At 63.5% G+C, this 19,416-nt stretch overlaps 2 protein-coding genes across 2 annotated transcripts; both read right to left on the minus strand.

The window, feature by feature from the left end:
* Window positions 1-1,008: 1,008 nt before the first annotated feature.
* GRIN2C (glutamate ionotropic receptor NMDA type subunit 2C) lies at window positions 1,009-10,925 on the minus strand. Its single transcript, XM_038741909.1, has 13 exons — window positions 10,866-10,925; window positions 8,769-9,192; window positions 7,407-8,005; window positions 6,937-7,051; window positions 6,544-6,755; window positions 5,087-5,252; window positions 4,551-4,704; window positions 4,286-4,411; window positions 3,915-4,144; window positions 3,528-3,688; window positions 2,954-3,141; window positions 2,623-2,858; window positions 1,009-2,355 (listed from the first exon to the last, which is right to left on the minus strand). The coding sequence occupies exons 2-13, from the start codon at window positions 9,174-9,176 to the stop codon at window positions 1,264-1,266; spliced, it is 3,687 nt and encodes a 1,228-aa protein (XP_038597837.1). The 5' UTR covers window positions 9,177-9,192; window positions 10,866-10,925; the 3' UTR covers window positions 1,009-1,263.
* Window positions 10,926-11,738: 813 nt separating this feature from the next.
* On the minus strand, window positions 11,739-18,040 carry FDXR (ferredoxin reductase). The gene is made up of 12 exons (XM_038741967.1): window positions 17,933-18,040; window positions 16,555-16,652; window positions 15,630-15,725; window positions 15,355-15,477; window positions 15,078-15,191; window positions 14,827-14,928; window positions 13,722-13,829; window positions 13,390-13,474; window positions 12,830-13,029; window positions 12,573-12,744; window positions 12,312-12,482; window positions 11,739-11,887 (listed from the first exon to the last, which is right to left on the minus strand). The coding sequence occupies exons 1-12, from the start codon at window positions 18,015-18,017 to the stop codon at window positions 11,757-11,759; spliced, it is 1,485 nt and encodes a 494-aa protein (XP_038597895.1). The 5' UTR covers window positions 18,018-18,040; the 3' UTR covers window positions 11,739-11,756.
* Window positions 18,041-19,416: the final 1,376 nt, after the last annotated feature.

Here is a 19,416-nt window from a genome sequence, read left to right on the forward strand (position 1 = left end):
CGCAGTTCAGGCCCGGGCTGCCCCCCGACCCTTGCCCGCCTCGGCATCCACCAAGCTTGGGCTCGCAGCCCCAGCCGACCCGGCGTGACCTCCGGGCCTGTGGCTGGCAGAGCTCCATGCCCCCTGGCCGCCTCCATTCCGGGCCCGGGCTGTGGGGCTGAGGGAGGAGGGGACGGTCCCCGGCCACTGGGGCGCCAGCAGCTCCTGGGCGTGTGCGGGCAGCTGTGCTGGAAGCCCCTGCTGGGCGCTGCCACAGGCCGAGTCCCGGGCGGGGGCAGGGGAGGGGCGTGCAGGAGGGGAATGGGGACACTTGGCAACTTCAGCGGCCCTTTGGGGCGGGCGGCGGGGGGCATATTCTAGCCTGGGCGACTAGCGGAAGGAGGCACTGAGTGGGTGGGCGGCGGTCTAAGTGCCCGGAGGCTCTCTCAGCTGCTTAGTCATCCCCTCCCCCAGCCCTAAACCACCCGGCCCCGGGGCCCACTGAGGCACCCGCGGCCCTATCCCCAACCCTAAGCCCCCCGGGCTGTTGCCTCCATGGCCCTCTTCCCAGACTTCTTCCCATCCCTTCCCCTGCACTCTGCCCCTCCCCGGGACTCTCTCCCCCGCCACCCTACACAGAGACACACGCCCCTGTGTCCCCTGTGTCTCTCCGCCCGCTGTCCCCTCGGGCCTCCGCGCCTGCTTTGCCGTGGAGGCGATGCGAGGCGATGGAGTCTCGCGGCCCCGCCGGAGAAATAGCAGGGCTGATGGCTGGCTCTTCCCCTTGGTCGGGGCAGAAGGAGGCAGCAGGGGCGGGTCCGACTTCATCGTGTTTGTTTAATAACTCACGCGGGACTCTGGGGTTGAGGCTCGGGGACCGGTTTGCGGAAAGGCAGTTTTGCCCCCGAGCCTTCCCCGACCCTCGAATCTTTGGCGCCCTACAACCTGCCAGGAGCCACCGGGACCATCCTCGGGCCATCGGGCCCCCACTGCCATCGCGCGGGGTCGCTGAGGCTCCCCCCCCCCCCCCGGATCCCGGACCGACTTTCCGCAGCAACCGCCCCCCGCCCCCCCGGGTCAGAGGTCAGTGGAGTTACCCTGATGACGGTGGAAGGTGTGGGATTCAGCCTGCTCAGCAGTGCCAGGGGGCAGCGGGGACCCAATGGGATGTAGGGAAGCCCCGAGCTCTGACAGTGGCTCGTACCCCGATGGGAGAGGTTCGCCCAGTTTTCCCCGGGCCCCGCGCGGCTGGGACCCCTTCTCTCCTCCCCGGTCCCCGACCACTCACACCTCCGATTCCAAGCTGGAGATGCGCCGCCAGGCCTGAGTCCCTGGAGGGCCGCGTGCCCGGCAGGCGTCCTCTTCCTCCTCCTCCTCCTCCCCCTCCTCCTCCTCCCCTGCCCCGGACTCCCACCCACCTCGGTCCCGGTAGCCGACGTCCCAGGTCAGGGTCCTCTGTCCGCGTTTTCGCGGCCCCCAGGGCCCCTGGCTGGCACAGGGAGGGGGCGGCGGGCATCCCGGCCCCCAGCACAGGGGCAGGTTGGCGTAGGTATGGGGGCAGGAGGACGATCTGCGGGGCGGCTCCCCGTGGGCTCCCTCCCCGGCGGAGGGCAGCGGCCGGTCAGCGCGGGGGCCCCCGGGGGAGCCTCCAGCGGGCGGGAGGGCGGGGAAGGGGCAGAGACCCCGGGACAGCCCCGGGCGGCGCCGTGGGGTGGGCGGGGGCGGGGGCGGGGGGCCGGGCCGGACCTCCCAGCTCAGCCGCGGGCCGCGGGGGGCCCGGGCCGCCCCGAGCCGAGCCTCCCGCCGGCCCGGCTGCTCCGGCCGCACGAGCGGCAGATCCTCCAGCTCGGGGGGCTCCGGGAAGGGCGGGAGGCAGGGGCGGCCCGAGCCGGGACTCCCCGGGGCCCGGCGCCGCTCGGAGAGAGCGGGGGAGGAGAAGAGGCGCCCGGCCCGCCCAGGCCCCCGAAAGAGGTCCGGCCCGGCCCTCTCCGGGGGCAAGAGGTGGACCAGGGGCCGAGGGGCGCTGCTCACCACCAGCAGGCCTCGGGCCCCCCCCGGACGCCCCCCGACACCCAGTCCTCCTCCGCAGGGAGCCCCGGGGGGCGCCGGCAGGCGCTGAGGGGGCCGCGGCCAGAAGGCGGGCGGCGGAGGTCGCGGGACGAAGGCGGGCGGCGGGGCCGGCTCCCGGCAGCGGCGGCGGCGGCCCCAGCTGTCGATGGTGCGGGCGGCCCGCTCCAGGGAGCCGTCCACGCCGGCCGTGCTCACCAGGGCTCGGGCCGTCTGCAGCAGGCTCAGCACGTTGGCCTGGGCGGAGCTGGGGGACGGCGCGGGGCTGGCGGCCGGGTTCTCCACCCCCCGAAAGCAGCTGTAGATGCCCTGGGCCGGAACGGGGAGAGGCCGGCGGTCAGGGGAGGTCGGGCGATGGGGCCGTGCATTGGTACAATGTACTCTCCCAAGCGCCTAGCACGGTGCTCGGCACGCGGTAGGCGCTCAACAGACGATTGAGTGAGTGTAGGAGTCGGGGCGCCCGGACTCTCCGAAGGCGTCCCTTAGGGGCTTTCCTAGACAAAAGGTGTGGGGGGGACGGGTGGGCGCTGAGGCCCGGGGGAGCCCTGGCAGGGGCAGTGCCCGGGAGACGCTCACCCTGCTGATGGCCAGCAGGAAGTCCAGCGGCGGGGGCTCCTGGGGGACCTGGTGGCGCAGTCGCCAGTAGACCAGGTGCTCCCAGGCGAAGACCAGCAGGGACAGCCCCATGGCCACCAGCAGCATGTAGAAGACACCCGCCATGTTGTCGATGTCCAGCTTGCTGCTCATCACCTCGTTCTTCTCGTTCTGGCAGATTCCGGACAGCCATGTTGCCTGCAGCTTCTGCGTCTCCCCTGAGAGGTGGAAGCCGGCTCAGCGCCCGGGCGGCCCCCCACCACCACCACCGGCCGCCCCCCAGGCCCCTCCCGGCCGCCCCCGCCCCACCCACCGTCTCCCAGGAACTGCAGCAGGGCCAGGTCGATGGCCCGTTTCCAATGCGAGCCCTTCTGCAGAGCGATGCCGTAGCCCGTCGTGGCGAACACCTTGCCGGAGCCGATGGTCACGAGTTTGCAGCCCTCGTCCTTGCCCGCCATGTAGTTGAGCACGGCCGCGTCGTAGATGAAGGCGTCCAGCTTCCTGGGGCCGGGCCGGGGGGAGGCGAGGGCGAGGCCTTGAGGGCCGGGGGCGGCGCCGCCCTCCCTCAGGGGCCTGTCGGCTCACTCCAAGAGGGGCTGCCCACCCTGGGCCTGCCCCGGAGGGGAACCTGAAGGGGCCCTGCCTAGGACCCCAGAAATCAACCAGTCGATCAATCGGTGGGATTCAGTGAGCACTTACCGCGTGCCCAGCCCTGCACTGAACGCTTGGAGTAGGTAGACACGATCCCTATCCTCGAGGGGCACTGCGTGCCGAACACGGTACCTCAGCGTTTAGGCGAGTACCGGGACACGGAGCCTTGCCCTCGAGGAGTTTAAAGTCCCCTCCGGCCTGGAGGAGGGAGGGCAACAGCCAGAGTGAGGGCTTACCCCATCTTGAGGCTGGTGAGGGCCTCCTCCACGGAGCGCTGGTTAAACCTGGCCATGTGCGCGTGCATGGCCCGGTAATTACTGCGGATGTTGCGTTCCGTGCTGCCGTTGGGCACGGTGCCGAAGCGGAAGGGCGGGTACTGCTCCTGGGGCCGCTGGAACTGCGGGAGGGGCAGACCCCACCTCAGCCCAGACCTCTTCGAGACCCCTCCCGCGTCCCCGCCCTCCGACCTTCCCGTCACTGAGTCCCGACGCGCTGTGATGCCCGGTTTCTGGGGCACCGGTACCTCCCTCGGCCCAAGGCGCCCCAGGTTCTGCCCCTTGCCCCGGGCCCCGCCCCTTCGCCCCCCAGCTTCCCCCCCACACCCCAGGTCCCCTCCCCCCGACCTTCCCGTCGCTGAGCCCCGACACGGTATCTATGTACTGCTCCTGGATCATGAAGGCCGCCAGGTTGGCGGTGTAGCTGGCGAGGAAGATGACGGCGAAGAAGGCCCAGACCAGGACCATGATCTTGCTGGTGGTGCCCCGCGGGTTCTCGATGGGCACCGAGTTGTTGAAGACCAGCGCCCACAGCAGCCACACCGACTTGCCAATGGTAAAGGAGGAGCTCCCGGACCCTGCCGGGAGGAGACGGAGAAGGTGAGGGGAGGGAGGTCCCGGGGGCCGGGGGTCAGCGGGGCTTGGCCCAGGGGGGACCAAGGACCGGCCGGACCCAGGGCCCTCCCCCTCGACCCCGCCCGCTCCGCCCCCGCACTGACTCTTGCCGCTGGCGAGATCGCGGTTGTAGCCGCCGGGGCTGAAGTACTCAAACGTGAAGACGGTGACGGCCACCACGGTGAGACCCAGCGCGAACATCATCGCCCACACGGAAGGGCTGTACGGCTCTGGGAGGGGGAGGGACGAGACGGGGGCGGTTGGAGCCCTCTGACCTGGGACCCCCTCCCCCCCCCCCCCCCGCCAGCTTCCCTCCGGCCTGGGCCCGCTCTGCCACTCCGCGCTCCCCCTACCCCACCCCCGGCTCACCCAAGAAGGCAGAGGGGGAGACGGTGCCGTTGCTCCGGGCCACCATGACGCTGATGCCCGTCTCCACGAAGGGCACGGAGAAGTCGATGATCTCGGAACGCTCCTCGTTGATGGTCAGAGAGCCGATGGCCATGTCCGCTCGCCTGTAGTACACCTTCGAGCGGAGGAGGAAGGGGAGCGGTCGACCGCGGCCCTGGTCTCCCCCGGAGTCACCCCATCATCCCGGGACAGCCGAACCCCCATAGTTTAGCCGGCCCCTCCTGTGGGTGCCCTACCGGCAGAGGCATGGGCCGGCCTGGGGAAGTAGGCCTTGTTTGAGAGGTTGGCTGGGACGGGTGGGGGAGGAAGGAGGGTTCGAAATTCAAGACCCCAAAGATGCCCCCAGCAGGGGATTGTCCTCCACATTCTACAAGGGAGAGGCAGGACTGGGGAGCCCGCAGGGGGAAGGCCAGGTGGGCTGGAAACCCCGGGGTGCGGGTCCCGGAGGTCTCTCAGCCTCGGGACCAGCATTGGAGGGGGGCAAGTGTTGGGCCTACCTCTCCAATCATGCCGTTCCAGACGCCCCGCACCTTCTTGCCGTGTTTGCCGTTGGTGACAAGATAGAGGTCATAGGAGAACTTGACTACTTTGGCCAGCTTCCTCAGGATGTCGATGCAGAAGCCTTTGCAGCATAGCTTGGTGTAAGGTTCCCCAGGCCCATCACTGCTGCAGCGGGACAGACCAGGGGGAGAGACCCCCCGGGAGTCGGGGGGGGAGAGTGCCGGTCAGCCTGGGATCAGGCCAGCCAGCTACCTCTGCCTCTGCTCCCTCCAGGAGAAACGGGAGATATGGAGAGGAAAAGGAAGACGGGAGAGAAGAAGTGTAAGGGTGGGGGTTGGAAGGGAATGGAAAGATGAGGGGGAAGAGAGAGAAGAGAGAGAATGTGAAGAAATGAGATGGGAGAGACGGGGAGATGAAGGAGAAGAGGAAAAAGAAAAACAGTGGAGAGAAGGGGGAGATGGACAACATAGGGGAGTTGGGAGGGGACAAGCAGGCTCCAGTTCTGCCAGAATCCCTTGGTTTAAAGCCACAACGTGTCTTTTTTATGGTAACTGTTAAGCCCTTACTATCTGCCGGGCACCGTACTAAGTGCTGCAGTAAATAGATGCTAATGATTTGGACACAGTCCCTGTCCCACGTGGGGCTTAATCCCCATTTTACAGTGAGATTAACTGAGGCACGGAGAAGTTAAGTGACTTGCCCAAGGTCACACGCCAGACAAGTGGCAGATCTAGAATTTAAACCCAGGTCCTCCTAATTCCCAAGCCCAAGCGCTAACCACTAGGTAACGCTCCTTCTCTAGCCCCCCGTCCCCGTTTTCAGCCCTAATTCCAGTCCTACCCCAAGCCAAACCCAAACATTAACCCCAACCTCAAACCTAGCTTGAAACCCAACATCAACCCCAATTTTAAATTTAACTCCAATGTTAATCCCAATCTCAAGCCTATCTTTAGCCCCAGTCCTAGCCACATTCCATCCTAATCTTAACCCTGATGATGATAATAATAATAATAATAATAATGATAATGGCATTTATTAATCGCTTACTATGTGCAAAGCACTGTTCTAAGCGCCGGGGAGGTTACAAGGTGATAACGTTGTCCCACGGCGGGCTGATCTTAATTCTGCCCCAGCCCTAACCCCGCAACTAACCCCAACCTGCTCCTGAGCACAGCCCTGACCCCACTGATCTGAGAATCAGAACCTCGGACCGACCCAGGAAGAAACTGCCTTCCCGGGGTCCTCAGATCCGGATTCTTCCCGTCCCAGGCCAGAGGAGGGGCAGACCCCAGCCCAGATCCAGGAGGTGCAGAGGGAACCGAAAAGCTGAGCGTTCGTCCCCTCGCTTCTCCCAACCCCAGGAGTCCACTAGCCTGATTTGTGAGCACCTCCTCCTCGGCCACGGTTAGAGAGCCCCCCCCAACCCCGGTCCCTTGGTCCCCCGCCCCCAGACCTGGCCGTGCCGTTGCCCTGCTGGCGGCAAGGCACGGTGTTGGGGACGCAGCCGCCGGTGGCAGGGTCGGGGCGCTCCACGATGATGAAGGGCCGCTCTTCCAGAGTGGTCACTGTCAGGTGCCGGCTGTCCACCACCGGCTGCAGGAAGGAGCCGTAACGGGGCCACACCGGGTACTTCATGTGGATTATCCCCCGCTCCCAGCGCCCCACCTGCGGACACAGGGTGGACGTGCGGCGGGCCCAGGAGAGGAGGCCCCAGGGTGGACGTGCGGCGGGCCCAGGAGAGGAGGCCCCAGGGTGGACGTGCGGCGGGCCCAGGAGAGGAGACCCCTTCCAGCCCACGGAGGCTCCCTCCCCACCATCAGAATCCCGGGCCCTGGGGCGCCCTCACCATCTCCCAAAGTCTGTGCCGGTTGAGCGAGATGACGACCATGGACGGGCGCCCGAGGTAGCCTCCGGCGTGGAAGGAGAAATCCCGCTCTTTCCAGGTGACGTTCAGCAGGTGCCTAGGGGGCCAGGGCGGGCCGTCCCGGGGTCAAGGGGCGGGCACCTCTTCGGGGACCCTCCCGAAGACCCCCCCTGGGATCCCCACGGGCTCAGCCCACATAGGGGCCGGAGGAGCGGGAGGACGGGGAGGACCCCATCTCTTCTCCTGCACGGCTCTGAGGCCCCGACCCCGAGGCTGAACCAAGCTCCGGGCTGCCCCCCACCCCCCGGGCGGCTCGGCGGGGGCACTGAGGGAAGCCCTGGAGGGTCCGGCCAGGCCCGCGGGGAACAAGATGCGGGTGAGATGGGAAGGACGAGCCTCTTTGCCGGTGGGGTGGCCCCCGGCCTCCCCCGCTCGGCCTCCGGGGTCCCCACCTGTAAAAGCCGTCTCGGGCGGAGCCGGCGGGTCCGGGGGTCGCCCGGCAGTCGCGGGCCGGCGGGGGCAGCGCTCCGTAGCGTCGTCGGTAGCTGTGGGCCCCCAGGGCCAAGACGGCGACCCCATCGCGCACCTTCTGATGCAGGCTGAGGCGCCAGGCGTCCGTCACCACGCTGATCAGGCCCACGGGGAAGGCGGGCGGCGGGGCCTCCGTGCTGCCCACCGCCACGCTGGGCACCACCCACACGTAGCCCGGGCCGAGGAGCCCGGCCTGCCCGGCGGCGGCGAACAGGACCTCGGCCTCTTCCCTGGAGCAGTAGGCCACCAGCACCTCGGCGTCCAGCTGGCGCAGCAGGCGCAGAGTGCTGGAGCCCGCCGTCCCCGGGCCCAGCTCCAGGGTCAGCGTGTCCTGCAGCTCCCAGCCGAAGTAGCTGGCGTCCGTGAAGGCGCGCACGCCCTCCAGGAACAGGCCGTAGCCGGGGTGCAGGCTCGTGATGACGGAGAACGAGCCCCAGTTGTACTCCTCCAGCACCTTAAACATCACCTGGATCTGCTGCTCCAAGGAGACGCCCAGCTGCAGGAAGGCTGAGCCAGGCTCCTGGGGGCCGCGGGGGCCAGTGAGGGCGAGACGGGGGCGAGAGGAAGGGTGAGCGCCAGGGTGGACTAGTAGCCCTCTCCCTCCCGGCCCCGCTAGCCTCACCAGTCTCCCCCAACCCTCCCCAGCCAGACCCCAGGCGCCTCCAGCCCCTCTCCTCTGCCCACCCTCAGCCTCTTCGACCTTCTCGGGTCCTCCGACAACCTTTCCAGCACTTCAGTACGGGCCAGCCCGCTCAGGCTTCTCGAGCCTCCCTTTGGGCCTCCTCATTCCCCGTCGCCTCCAGAATTCAAGGTTTCTCTAGCAGATCGATTTTACATCGAGGAGGGGCGTGGCCTTTGTGGGAAAGAGCCCGGGCCTGCGGGTCAGAGGACTTTAATCCCTACTCTGCCAGTTTCCTGCGGCGTGCGTGACCGTGGGCAAGTCGCTTAACTTCTCTGGGCCTGTTTCCTCTTTTTTAAATGAGGATTCAATGCCAGTTCTCCTGCCTACTTGGACTGCGAGCCCCATGTGGGACAGGGACTGTGTCCGACCCGATTAAGTTGCCTCTAACCCAGCGCTTAGAATAGTGCTTGACACGTAGTAAGCGCTTAACAAATATTAGTATTATTAATAATAACGATAGTAATGATAATATAAAAAGACCAGAAGCCCCTGAGGGCAAGGACTGCTCCATTCTCCAAGAATAGAGCAGCACGTCTGAGATGGAGCCCCAGAGCTTCTCCTCCCAAACTGGTGTAAGGTGGCGGAGAGGGCGGCCTGGCACCTTGGGGGTGAGGACCACGGTGGAGCCTCCGCTGATGCTGACGATGGGCACTCGGGTCTGGGAGGAGACGAAGTCGAGGAGCTGGGCCACGGCCTCCGTGCCCACGTTGTCCTCGAAGACGACGCCGTGGACCTGGGTGGTGCCCAGCAGGTCGCAGAGCCGCGTCAGCAGGGTGCCGGGGTTGGTGTCATTGACCACGACGGGCAGCGGCCGGACCTCCAGCGGCAGGTCCACAAAGCCCTGCGGGCTGAGGCGGGGGTGAGCCGGGCTCCGTTCCTGCCACAGCGGGCCTGAGCCGCCAAACACCACCGCCACCGTCACGGCCGGCTCCCCCGCGCCCGGGCCCAGCTCCGCCACGGAGCCCAGGAGGGAGGTCAGCAGCAGGGCGGGGGCCAGGGCCCTGCCCATGTCCACCAGAGGCCACCTGCAGAGACACACCCCGGGCCAGGGAGAGGCTCAGAGGCCAAGAATCAACAATGGGTATTGGCGGGTGGGGTCAGGGCAAGGGGGTACATCGACCAAGGGATCCTCCCCTGCTACCCTGTCATCCTCCCCTCTCTGCCCAGCCCCGGCTGCCCTGCTTCTGCTGCCCACCCACCCTACCCCTCGGCCTTGCCCCCGGGGTTAGTAGGCAGCCGGCCGAGGCTAAGTGTGGGGAAACATCCTGAGCTGCTTCCGGGCCCGGCTCCAAACCTCGGGCTTCCTCTCTTTTAAATTGGCAATCGATCGATCGATCGATCGATCAACGGTATTTATTGAGCGCTTACTGTGTCCTAAACTCTTGGGAGAATAAATTACAACAGAGTTGGTAGACACGATCCCTGCCTACAAGTTTACTGTCTACCGGGCGAGATAGACGCTGAAATCCGTTACAGATGGGGAAATAGAAGAGTGTAAAGACGCCAATTTAAGTATGGTGGAGCCGGGGTTCCTCAACCCGAGAGCTCAGTGCTGGGAGAGGGCAGCCATGGAGTGGGCTAGGGGAGGGGGTAAAAATGAGAAGGGGTACAAGGAGCGTCCGGCTCTTCACCCAGCACCCCTTCCCTCTTCTTCCCCTTTGAGGCGGGGGAGAACAGGGGCCCGGAAAGGCCCAGAAAGGGGCCGGGTTTTTTCCCTCTTTATTGCTGTGTTGTACTTTCCGAGCGCTTAGTACAGTACTCTGCACACAGTAAGCTCTCAATAAATAGGATTGAAAGAAAAAATGAAAAGGCCCTCCCCTCGGTCGTACCGCGAACAGGGGTGAGGCCCTGGAGCCCGCGCCCACCCCGGCAGAGAGCCCCTTCCTTTCCCTTCCCGACAAGGGCCCGGAGGCGGAGGCGGAGGTGGGTGACTTGGGCCGAGGGAGGCCCCCCGTGTCCCGGCTCCCGGATGCTCCTGCCCCCCGGGGCGCCTCCCGCCCCCCGGCAGGAGTCTCTCGCGCTCGGGCTGTGAATTTCCGGGGCTATTTAGGTCGGCGATAAATAATTCATAGGGAACGTGGCATCCGTTCCCCTGGCGGGGGCCACCGTCACCTGTGGGCTCAAGGACACCGGCGCGACGCTGCGGTGGCCCCTCCCGGGCCCGGCCCCTCGGCCCCTTGCGGCCAGGCCCGCGGATGGTCCCGTCCCCCCGCCGCCTCTGGTCCCGCTCCGCACCGTCTCCGGGTCGCGGGGGGCGGCGAGGCCACTAGCCCCGGGGCCACTAGCCGGCCCTCCGGACGGGGAGCTTCACGGAGGGCGTCCCGTCGGGGAGAGGGGAAACGGCAGCCGGGACCCCTGGGTCTCTGAGCCGGCCTCTCTCAAGGGTCGGTGGACAGTTTTCCCACGTCGGCGCGTAAGTGGCTTGGGTCCCCGCCGCCCTCGCTGTCGGGGCGGCCTGGCCGACGACCTTCTGGTCCTCCCGGTCCTCCCGGCCCTCAGCCCCCCACCTTTGGCCCGGCCCCCCCCGGGCACCGGGTCTGTCCGCCGCTCCTGCGCCGCCCGGGACCGTCCCCCGGGTTTCGGGCTCTCGCAGCCGGTCGCCGCCGTCTGAAGCTCCGGGAACCGACAGTTGGAGGGGTCGTTGGCGCCTTGGCCCCCTCCCCTCCCCTTCCCTTCCTGCCGCGGTCCCCGCACTTACCCCGGGGGTCGCGGGCGGGGGGGAGGTGGGCCACTCCGGCCGGCGGGCTCGCCAAGCGCAGCGCTCAGTTCCTTGGGCCACCGCTTCCTCCCTGGAGTAGCCCCCGGCGTCCGGCAGTCTCTCTCTCTCCGGACGGCCCTCCCTCCCTCCCTCTCTCCCTCCCGCTCCGCTCCTCTCTCCTCCCGCTCCGCTCCGCCCCGTTTCCCCGGAGCGTCCGGAGCCGCTCGCTTTGCGCTCTGGCGCAGAGCCAGGAAGGCGCCACCGCCTTGCTCCGGCCCCGTGGTCCGCTCCCCCCGCCCCCCGGCCCCCCGCCTCTATCAGGACGGGAGAGGTCGCGGGGGTCTCCCTTTCGCCCACCCCGTCGCCCCGCACTCTCCGTGCGGGCTTCGGAGCGCCTTGGAAGGGAGGGGGCTGGAAGGGGCAGGGGTCGGCTGAGGTGGGCGGTTGCGAGTCGGGGAAGTGGGGGAAAGAAGCCGGCGGAGTGACGGCCCTCGCCCCTGCTCGCCACTCGCCCAGCTTCCCTCCAGAGCGGAGCCCCTTCTGCGGACGTGAGGCACGGACACGAGGGCTGAGCGGAGCCCATCCTGCCCGCCCGGAGCCCCGGAGGAGCCTGGCGGGGGAGGTGACGGTGTCTGGTCTGGCAGCGGCCCCTCATGAGCGCCCGTTACAAGGCCCGCCCGCTAGCCAAGACAAAACCAGATTTCCGATTGCCAACAGTTTATTAGCGGTTTTGCCCTCAGGCTGCTGCCGCCGAAGCAGCAGGACCCCCGAACTCTTCCGCACAAGAAGAGAAGGGGCCGGGCCGCGAGGGGTTAAAAGGGGTGGGTGAGACGTGGGATGGGTCGGTGATGTCAGGGGCCACTTCCAGCCCCTTCGGCGGCCCCGGGGCACTCAGTAACCCGCCAGTCGCAGCATCTCAGCCTGGTCCACCAGCTTCTCCCGGGGCTTCCCGGCTGGCCGGCCCCGGGCTACCTCCTCCGCATCCAGCCTCTCCCAGTCCGAGAAGGTGAGGGCCTGGACGCCTGAGAATGGCAGGGTGGGTTGGAGAGGGATGAGGGAGAGTGGCGGAGGACCCAGCGTCTAGTGCGCCCGCCTCTCTCCAGCCAGGAGCCCTTCGGTCTCCCCTTCTCCCTACCCCGTACCCCAGTGCTCTCCACCTGGCTCCTCCAGCGTTCCCTTTTCATCCCATCCCACTACTGCTCTTGCTCACGGTCCCCATGGAGTAAAAGCCATCGAAACGGGGCCGCTCTCTTCCCGATCTTTCACCCCGTACCTTCCTGCAGCTCCTCACTTCTTCCCATTCCTCCCACCTCCTCTCTTCTCCCTGTTCCCCTCCCTTCCTCGCTTCTTACCATTCCCCCCAGCTCCTTGCTTCTCCCCACTTCCCGTGACTCTTCGCTTCTTCCCGCTCCCCCCAGCCCTTCGCAATCTCCCCACTCCCCGCACCTCGGCTGTACAGCAGCGGCTCCACGGCAGCAAAGCCGGGCCGGCTTCCCGACGGCAGGAGCCCAGCCTGGAGGTCGTGGAGCAGAGCTTGGCCCGTGAGGAAGCTGTCGCTCATGGTGGTGGCAATGACGCCAATGGGCCCTCGCTTCACCCAGCCACTGCAATAGAGCCCTGCGTAGGGGCTGCTCATCAGTCCACTCCCGAAGCCCCCGCTGCCCCCTCTCAGCCTCCCCTCACCCCCACTCCCTTCGGCCCCCTCACCTGGTGCGTGCTCCACACGGCCCTCGCTGTTGGGGATGACACCCCGTTCGGGGTCAAAGGGCACAGATGGATCGATGGGACGGCTCTTATACCCGACACTGCTCAGGACCAGTCCGCAGGGCAGGTCCTCCGTGGCCCCCGTGGGCACCGCCTGGGCCGTCTCCCCTGAGCCCTGGGGGCAGGGATGGAGGGTGCCCAGTAAAGAGGTGCCCAGCCCTCCAGCACCCCCTCCCAGTCCAGGCTGCGGGACCTCTCACCTCCAGCCGGGTGACGGCCAGGCGGACGCCGGCGGCCCGTGCGCCATCCGGAGAAGCCAGCACCTCCACGGGGCTGCGCAGGAAACGGAAGCCCCAGGCCCGCGGGGCCGTGTTCAGGTGAGCTGCGGCTTCTGTTCCGGATGGCTCCAGGGCCGCTCGCAACAGCAACTCACTCAGACGCTTTCTGGGGCGAGGAGCCGCTGGTCGCCAAATGGGAGGGGAAGGGGGGGATGAATAATAAAATAGTAATTCTAAGATGTGTTAAGCACTTGTATGTGTCATATGAATCAGACATGTTCCCTGTCCCGCATGGGACTCCTGGTCTACGGAAGTGAGAACAGGTATTTAATTCCCATTTTGCAGATCCGAGACACTGTAAAGTTAAGTTCAAGGTTACACAGCAGGCAAGTGGTGGAGCTGGGAATAAAACCCAGGGCCTCTGACCCCCAGGCCTGTGCTCTTTCCACTAGGCCACGCTGCAACCTGCGGATGAGGGGCTGCCCTCCCCTTCACCCCATCCCCGCAGCCGATCCACAGCTCCTCTCAGCCAGCCCCCCCACCTTTGATCGCCTCCTGGAGCCCCACGAAGTCCCCCGGGTCCAGCACGGTTCGTGTGCCCGACAGATTCATCATCTCCCGCAGTTCCTGGAGAGTTTGTGCTGGGACAGGCCACGTCCCAGACCGGACCCCACCCCGGGGAGGGAAGGGGGAGCCTGGCTCGACCACCCAGTCCCCCAAGATGCAGGTGAGTCCCCGGCTAACTGGGCCAGGCCCGTGCCTGGCCAGTGGAGTCCTTCCTGTGTTCACCCCCTTTCCACTCCTAGCTGTGCTCCCCACATCACCTCAAACTCACTCAGGGCACAGGCTGCCCGCCCCCCGGGGTCCCACGTACCTTGATGGTGAAGGCTGCTTGCAGGGGGCCTCTGCGCCCCACGATCCACACTGTCTTCACCTGGCTCTGCTTCAGGGCCCCCAGGGCTTGTGCCGTGATGTCTGTTTTCTGTGGAGAAAACGGGAAACCTCGCAGTTGTGGGGTGTGGGAGACGCCTCTCTCTCCCCCTCCCATGGTGGCCACAGCCAGTACCTCGTGCCCAGCTGGAGCAGGGCCAGGGGGCCTGGGTGGGGAGTTAAGCTGATAAACTATCTGTTGCAGGCACTTTCCCTAAGGGGAATCAATCAATCAATCATTTACTGAGCACTTAAAATGTGCAGAGCACTGTACTAAGTGCTTGGGGGAGTACAACAGAACAGAGCTTACAGTCTAGAGTCTGAAAGACCCCCATCCCTAGACACCACCATGCAAGCCCCTCAAGACAGGGAGGGGGCCTCTGATTTCTCCCTTACAAACTCCCCCATGGGCTTAGCACAGTGCTGTACATACAGCGTCATTCACGCTCACGGAAAATGCCTCTAATGGTGACATTCTCCAGGGGCCATGGGAGAGGCTACAAAGGCTGAAGCGGGACCCAGTCTCACAACCCTGTGCACACGTGTATACACACACACAAACACACTCTGTCCTTTGCTAGGCTGTCATGTTTGCTGCTTGCAGCACCTGGTGGTTCCCCTTCTGCACACAGCAGGGCCTCGATCAATACTATTGGTTCATTGACTGATTGGATAGGGAAGGATAAATGCCACGGGGCAGTTTGATGGCTTCAGATCCTCCTAGCAGGAGGTGGGCGAGTGTCCCCCCGCCCAACTCCCCCGGTCAGAAGTAGAGACTCCCTTTGCTACCGACAGCCAAGACTTTCCCTCCCTCTCTCCCTCCCTGCCCAGGATCTCAGGCGGACCGGCCCCGCCCCAAACCCGGTCCGGCTTGCTGTATCCAGCTCTGGTTTCCCCTTGGGTACTGAACTCTCCACCCCATCCCAGCAGTGGAGTAAACTGAGGCAGAAGGTGCAGCAATGCCAAGAGAGAAAGGGCAGAACCCGGCGTGCCTCGCTCCTGGCTAGTTGCAGGCCCAGTGCTGCCTGGCCTACCCCTGCCACACTCACCTCCAGAAGCTTGGGGGGAGTCAGCAGAATCCTGGCCACATCCAGGGCCACGTTGCCCTGGCCCAGGATGACGGCTGTGTCACAGTTCAGGTCGGGTGCAAGCTGGGGAGCGAGGGGTAAGTGGGGCTTGAGTCGAGCTCTGCCCTGCTTGCTCTGCTTTGAGCTCACCCTTCCTGCTCCAGCTCACCCCTCTGCCAGCCCCCACAGCTCCCCATTCCTCCCACAGTTCCCCCAGCCTGTACCAGCCTCACCTCCTGGTTCTCGGGGAGCCCATTGTACCAGCCCACGAAGGCCCGGGCCGACAGCACCCCCGGCAGCTCCTCCCCCGGGATCCCCAAGGCCCGGTGGTCCTCGGCCCCATAGCTCTAGAGGGCAACAATGGGGGACGTCAGGAGAGTCGGGGCACTGCCAGGCACGGGCTTCTTTGCTCCCCCACAGCCCAGCCGTTCCAATCCCGTCCTACCCCTGGAGAGTTGGGGAGCACAGGCCTCCCCCAGCCCCAACCCCGCCCCCCAGGCCTCCTCTCACCAGCACCACGGCATGATAGGCCTCTTGCAGCTCAGACACCATCACGTCCCTGCCCACGGCCACATTGCCCCTGAAGGCGCAGCGGGCCGAGCGGGCTGTCTGTGTGAAGGTGTTGATCACGTTCTGCCAGGATGCGGAAGGGCACGAGTCAGAGCCCGTCTGTGCCCAGGGAAGCCCTCCTCACCTGCAGGCCGGGGGCAGCCCGCTGACCAGGACTGGGTCGGGAGCCGGGCTTATGCTCCTGCCTGCCCCCAGGCCCAACCCCAGGCACCTACCTTCACCTCGGGATGGTCAGGGGCCACACCAAAGCGAACCAAGCCAAAGGGCACGGGCAGCTTTTCGAAGATGTCCACCTGGGCTTGAGGGTGGTGCTGGTGGGATGGACACAGCCAGGTGACCCACTGGCCGGCTCCCCCCCACCAGCCAGATACAAGACCAGCAGGACAGATGCTGCCCTCCAACCCCAGGGGCTCGGCCCAGGGACGGTGGATGGTTCGGTCAGGAGGCAGGACACGGAGGGAGGGACTCGTCCTGGGCCTTAGCAGTCTCGAGGGGCAGTAAATGCAAGGGTTGATTGAAGTAAGATGTCAGGATGGACTTCCTGTCGGCCAGGGGACGAAACCCTGAGACACAGAAACGAGGAAGCCTCCTTCTCCAGAGAGCCTGAAGATGGGAAAGCCTGCCTGGTCCAGCTCAGAGGCAAGAGGATGGATGAGAGGACCTTTAAAGGGCCCTGGGCATCTGGACATCTCTTCTAAACTGAAGCTCACTGTGGGCGGGGAATGCGTCTGTTCTGCTGTACCCTCCCGAGTGCTTAGTACAATGCTCTGCACAGAGTAAGTGCTCAATAAATATGATTGACTGTCTGACTTCTGCAACAAAAACAGGGCTTGGCTTTGTGAGCATCCCTCCTGCAGCCAGCTGGGGCCCCACGGGAAGGGGAGACCCAGAACCCAAAGCGAGAGGCTTCAGGGCCTTGGCCTTCACTCGCTTTCCTCCCTCACACTCTCCACCCTGGATTCAAGGGCACCGGCAGTTAAGGCCTCGGTGGGAGGGGCAAAAAGAGAGATAAACTGAGCGGGAAGGAAAGCTGTCCTCCAAGGCTCAGCTCCAAGGCTGCTGGGAAGGAGGGCGTGGGGGTGGAGGGTGAGTAGTGTTAGGGTCCCTGTGAGGGATCGGGGAGAGGGCTGTTGCCCATACCTTCAGCAGGTGCTGTGCAGTGTAGAAGCCGGCCGGGCCGCTGCCCACGATGCAAACCTGGGGGGTGGGCTCTGCCGTGGAGAGATGCTGGCAGAATACTGGGGCAGTATATACCATTGATTGATTGATTAAATGATGGAACAGCAGACGAAGCTGGGGCTGACTGCCCCCAACCCACACGCACGCATTTCCTCCTCCTCCTCCCCATCCTCCGGCCTCCTCTGTGCCCCTTCGGCGCCGGGGTGCCCAACCTGATGCATCTCAGCCATTTGTGGTTACCATGCTTCCAAACTAGACTGTGAGCCCGTTGTTGGGTAAGGACCGTCTCTCTCTGTTGCCAACTTGTACTTTCCAAACGCTTAGTACAGTGCTCTGCACACAGTAAGCGCTCAATAAATTCGATTGAATGAATGAATGAATGAAACGACGGGTCTCGCCGTCGGCTATCTGATGGCCGCCTGACTGTGACTGCTCCCCAACTGCCCACCCCCCTACGCGGGTCCAACCCCTTCCCAAGCCCTCCAAATATCAGCTCCAGTGTGGGGGGCTCAGAGAAGCAGCGAGGCTCAGTGGAAAGAGCCTGGGCTTGGGAGTCAGAAGTCAGGGGTTCAAATCCCGGCTCCGCCAATTGTCCGCTGTGTGACTTTGAGCAAGTCACTTCATTCATTCGTTCATTCAATCGTATTTATTGAGCACTTACTGTGTGCAGAGCATTGTACTAAGCACTTGGGAAGTACAAGTTGGCAACATATACAGACGGTCCCTACCCAACAGTGGGCTCACAGTCTAGAAGGGGGAAACAGACAACAAAACATATTAACAAAATAAATTCAATAGAATAGTAAATATGTACAAGTAAAATAAACAGAGTAATAAATCCGTACAAACATATATACAGGTGCTGTGGGGAGGGGAAGGAGGTAGGGCGGGGGTATGGAGGAGGAGGAGTCAGCGGGACCTCCAAGTAGAGATGTCTTGAAGGCAGGAAGAAATGTGAAACCGCACAGAAGGGGAGAGGATAGGGCTGGACATGGACATTTGCAAACCATCTTCATAGAGATGGTAGCTGGAAATCATGAGAGCAGATTCATTCATTCAATCGTATTTATTGAGCGCTTACTGTGGGCAGAGCACTGTACTGAGCACTTGGGAAGCACAAGTTCACTTCTCTGGGCCTCAGTTCCCTCGTCTGTAAAATGGGGATTAAGGCTGTGAGCCCCACGTGGGACAACCTGATCACCTTGTATCCCCCCTCAGTGCTTTGCACATAGTAAGCGCTTAACAAATATCATCATTATTATTATTATTATTACCCCCACCCCGTCCACCAACGGGATCGCCTGCCCCCGCCGCTCCATCCCGGGACGGCGGCGCTTACGGAGAGAGAGGGGGGTCCGTGGAGAAAGCCGCCGGGCTCGGAGTCGAGCTGCGCCCCTCCAGGGGCTCCAGCAGCGTGGGGACATCGTGGACGCCCCTGGACCAAGCCGCGACGGGCCCAGCGGCTTCCCCGGGGCACAGGCCACGCCCCTTCGGACAAGGCCACGCCTCCTTCAGACAAGACCACGCCCCCTTCTCACCCCCCTCCCTGCTCCGACAACGCCCCCTGCCGGCCCTCGCCCCGCTCGCTCCCGGACACGGCTCCGCCCCCCTGAGGCTCCAGCCAATCCCTGCCCATCAAGGCCCGCCCCCTCAATTCCGCCCACCAATGAGAAGCTCGCGCCTCACTCCCTCCGCTCTCTGTTCGCGCGGTCGCGCAATGATGACGTCTTAATCAAGGCTCAGCCCCTTTTCGTTTTTCATTCATTCATTCATTCAGTCGTATTTATTGAGCACCTACAGTGTGCAGAGCACTGTACTAAGCGCTTGGGAAGTCCAAGTTGGCAACATAGAGAGACGGTCCCTACCCAACAACCGGATCACAGTCTAGAAGGGGGAGACAGACAACACAACAAAACATGTAGACTCTTGTAAACTGGGCTCTTTCCACTAGAATCCTACCTAGGGAAAGAGAAACAGACATAGAAGAAAAAAAAGGTATGGGGGGGAAAAAAGACTGCCTGGGAATAATAATCATAATTGTTAAGTACTTGTACATATCCTATTTATTATATTTTGTTAGTATGTTTGGTTTTGTTCTCTAGACTGTGAGCCCACTGTTGGGTAGGGACTGTCTCTATATGTTGCCATCTTGTACTTCCCAAGCGCTTAGTCCAGTGCTCTGCACACGGTAAGCGCTCAATAAATAGGATTGATTGATTAAGTACTTACTATATACTAAATGCTCTGGCAGATACAAGATAACTTAGTTCTCACTATTTATGGGCTATTTGGGGCCTGACTTGAATTTAGTTCCAGCTAAATCCAACCATTATACTACTGCTACCAATTGTTATTATTGTCATGTTATTTTATGCTAATAAATATTTTTTGTTAAGCGCTTATTATATGCCAAGTACTGTGCCGAGTGCTAGGGTAGATACAAGATAATTGGGACCGTCTCTATATGTTGCCGATTTTTACTTCCCAAGCGCTTAGTACTGTGCTCTGCACACAGTAAGCGCTGAATAAATACGATTGAATGAATGAAAGTCAGACACTGTCCCACATGGGGATTAATCAATCGTATTTACTGAGCAATTATTGTGTGCAGCGCAGTGTACTAAGCGCTTGGGTGAGTATAGTATAATAGATTCGGTAGACACGTTCTCTGATGACAACGAACTCCAAGCAGGAGAGAGAATCCCCATTTTACAGACAAGAGAACTGAAGCCCAGAGAAGGTAAGTGATTTGCCCGAGGAAGCGGCCTGACTTAGTCAGGATCTGGGAGCCGGAGGACCTGGGTTCCAACCATTCATTCAATC

The sequence above is a fragment of the Tachyglossus aculeatus genome, unplaced genomic scaffold, assembly GCF_015852505.1.
Source record: "Tachyglossus aculeatus isolate mTacAcu1 unplaced genomic scaffold, mTacAcu1.pri SUPER_34, whole genome shotgun sequence".
Taxonomy (NCBI): domain Eukaryota; kingdom Metazoa; phylum Chordata; class Mammalia; order Monotremata; family Tachyglossidae; genus Tachyglossus; species Tachyglossus aculeatus.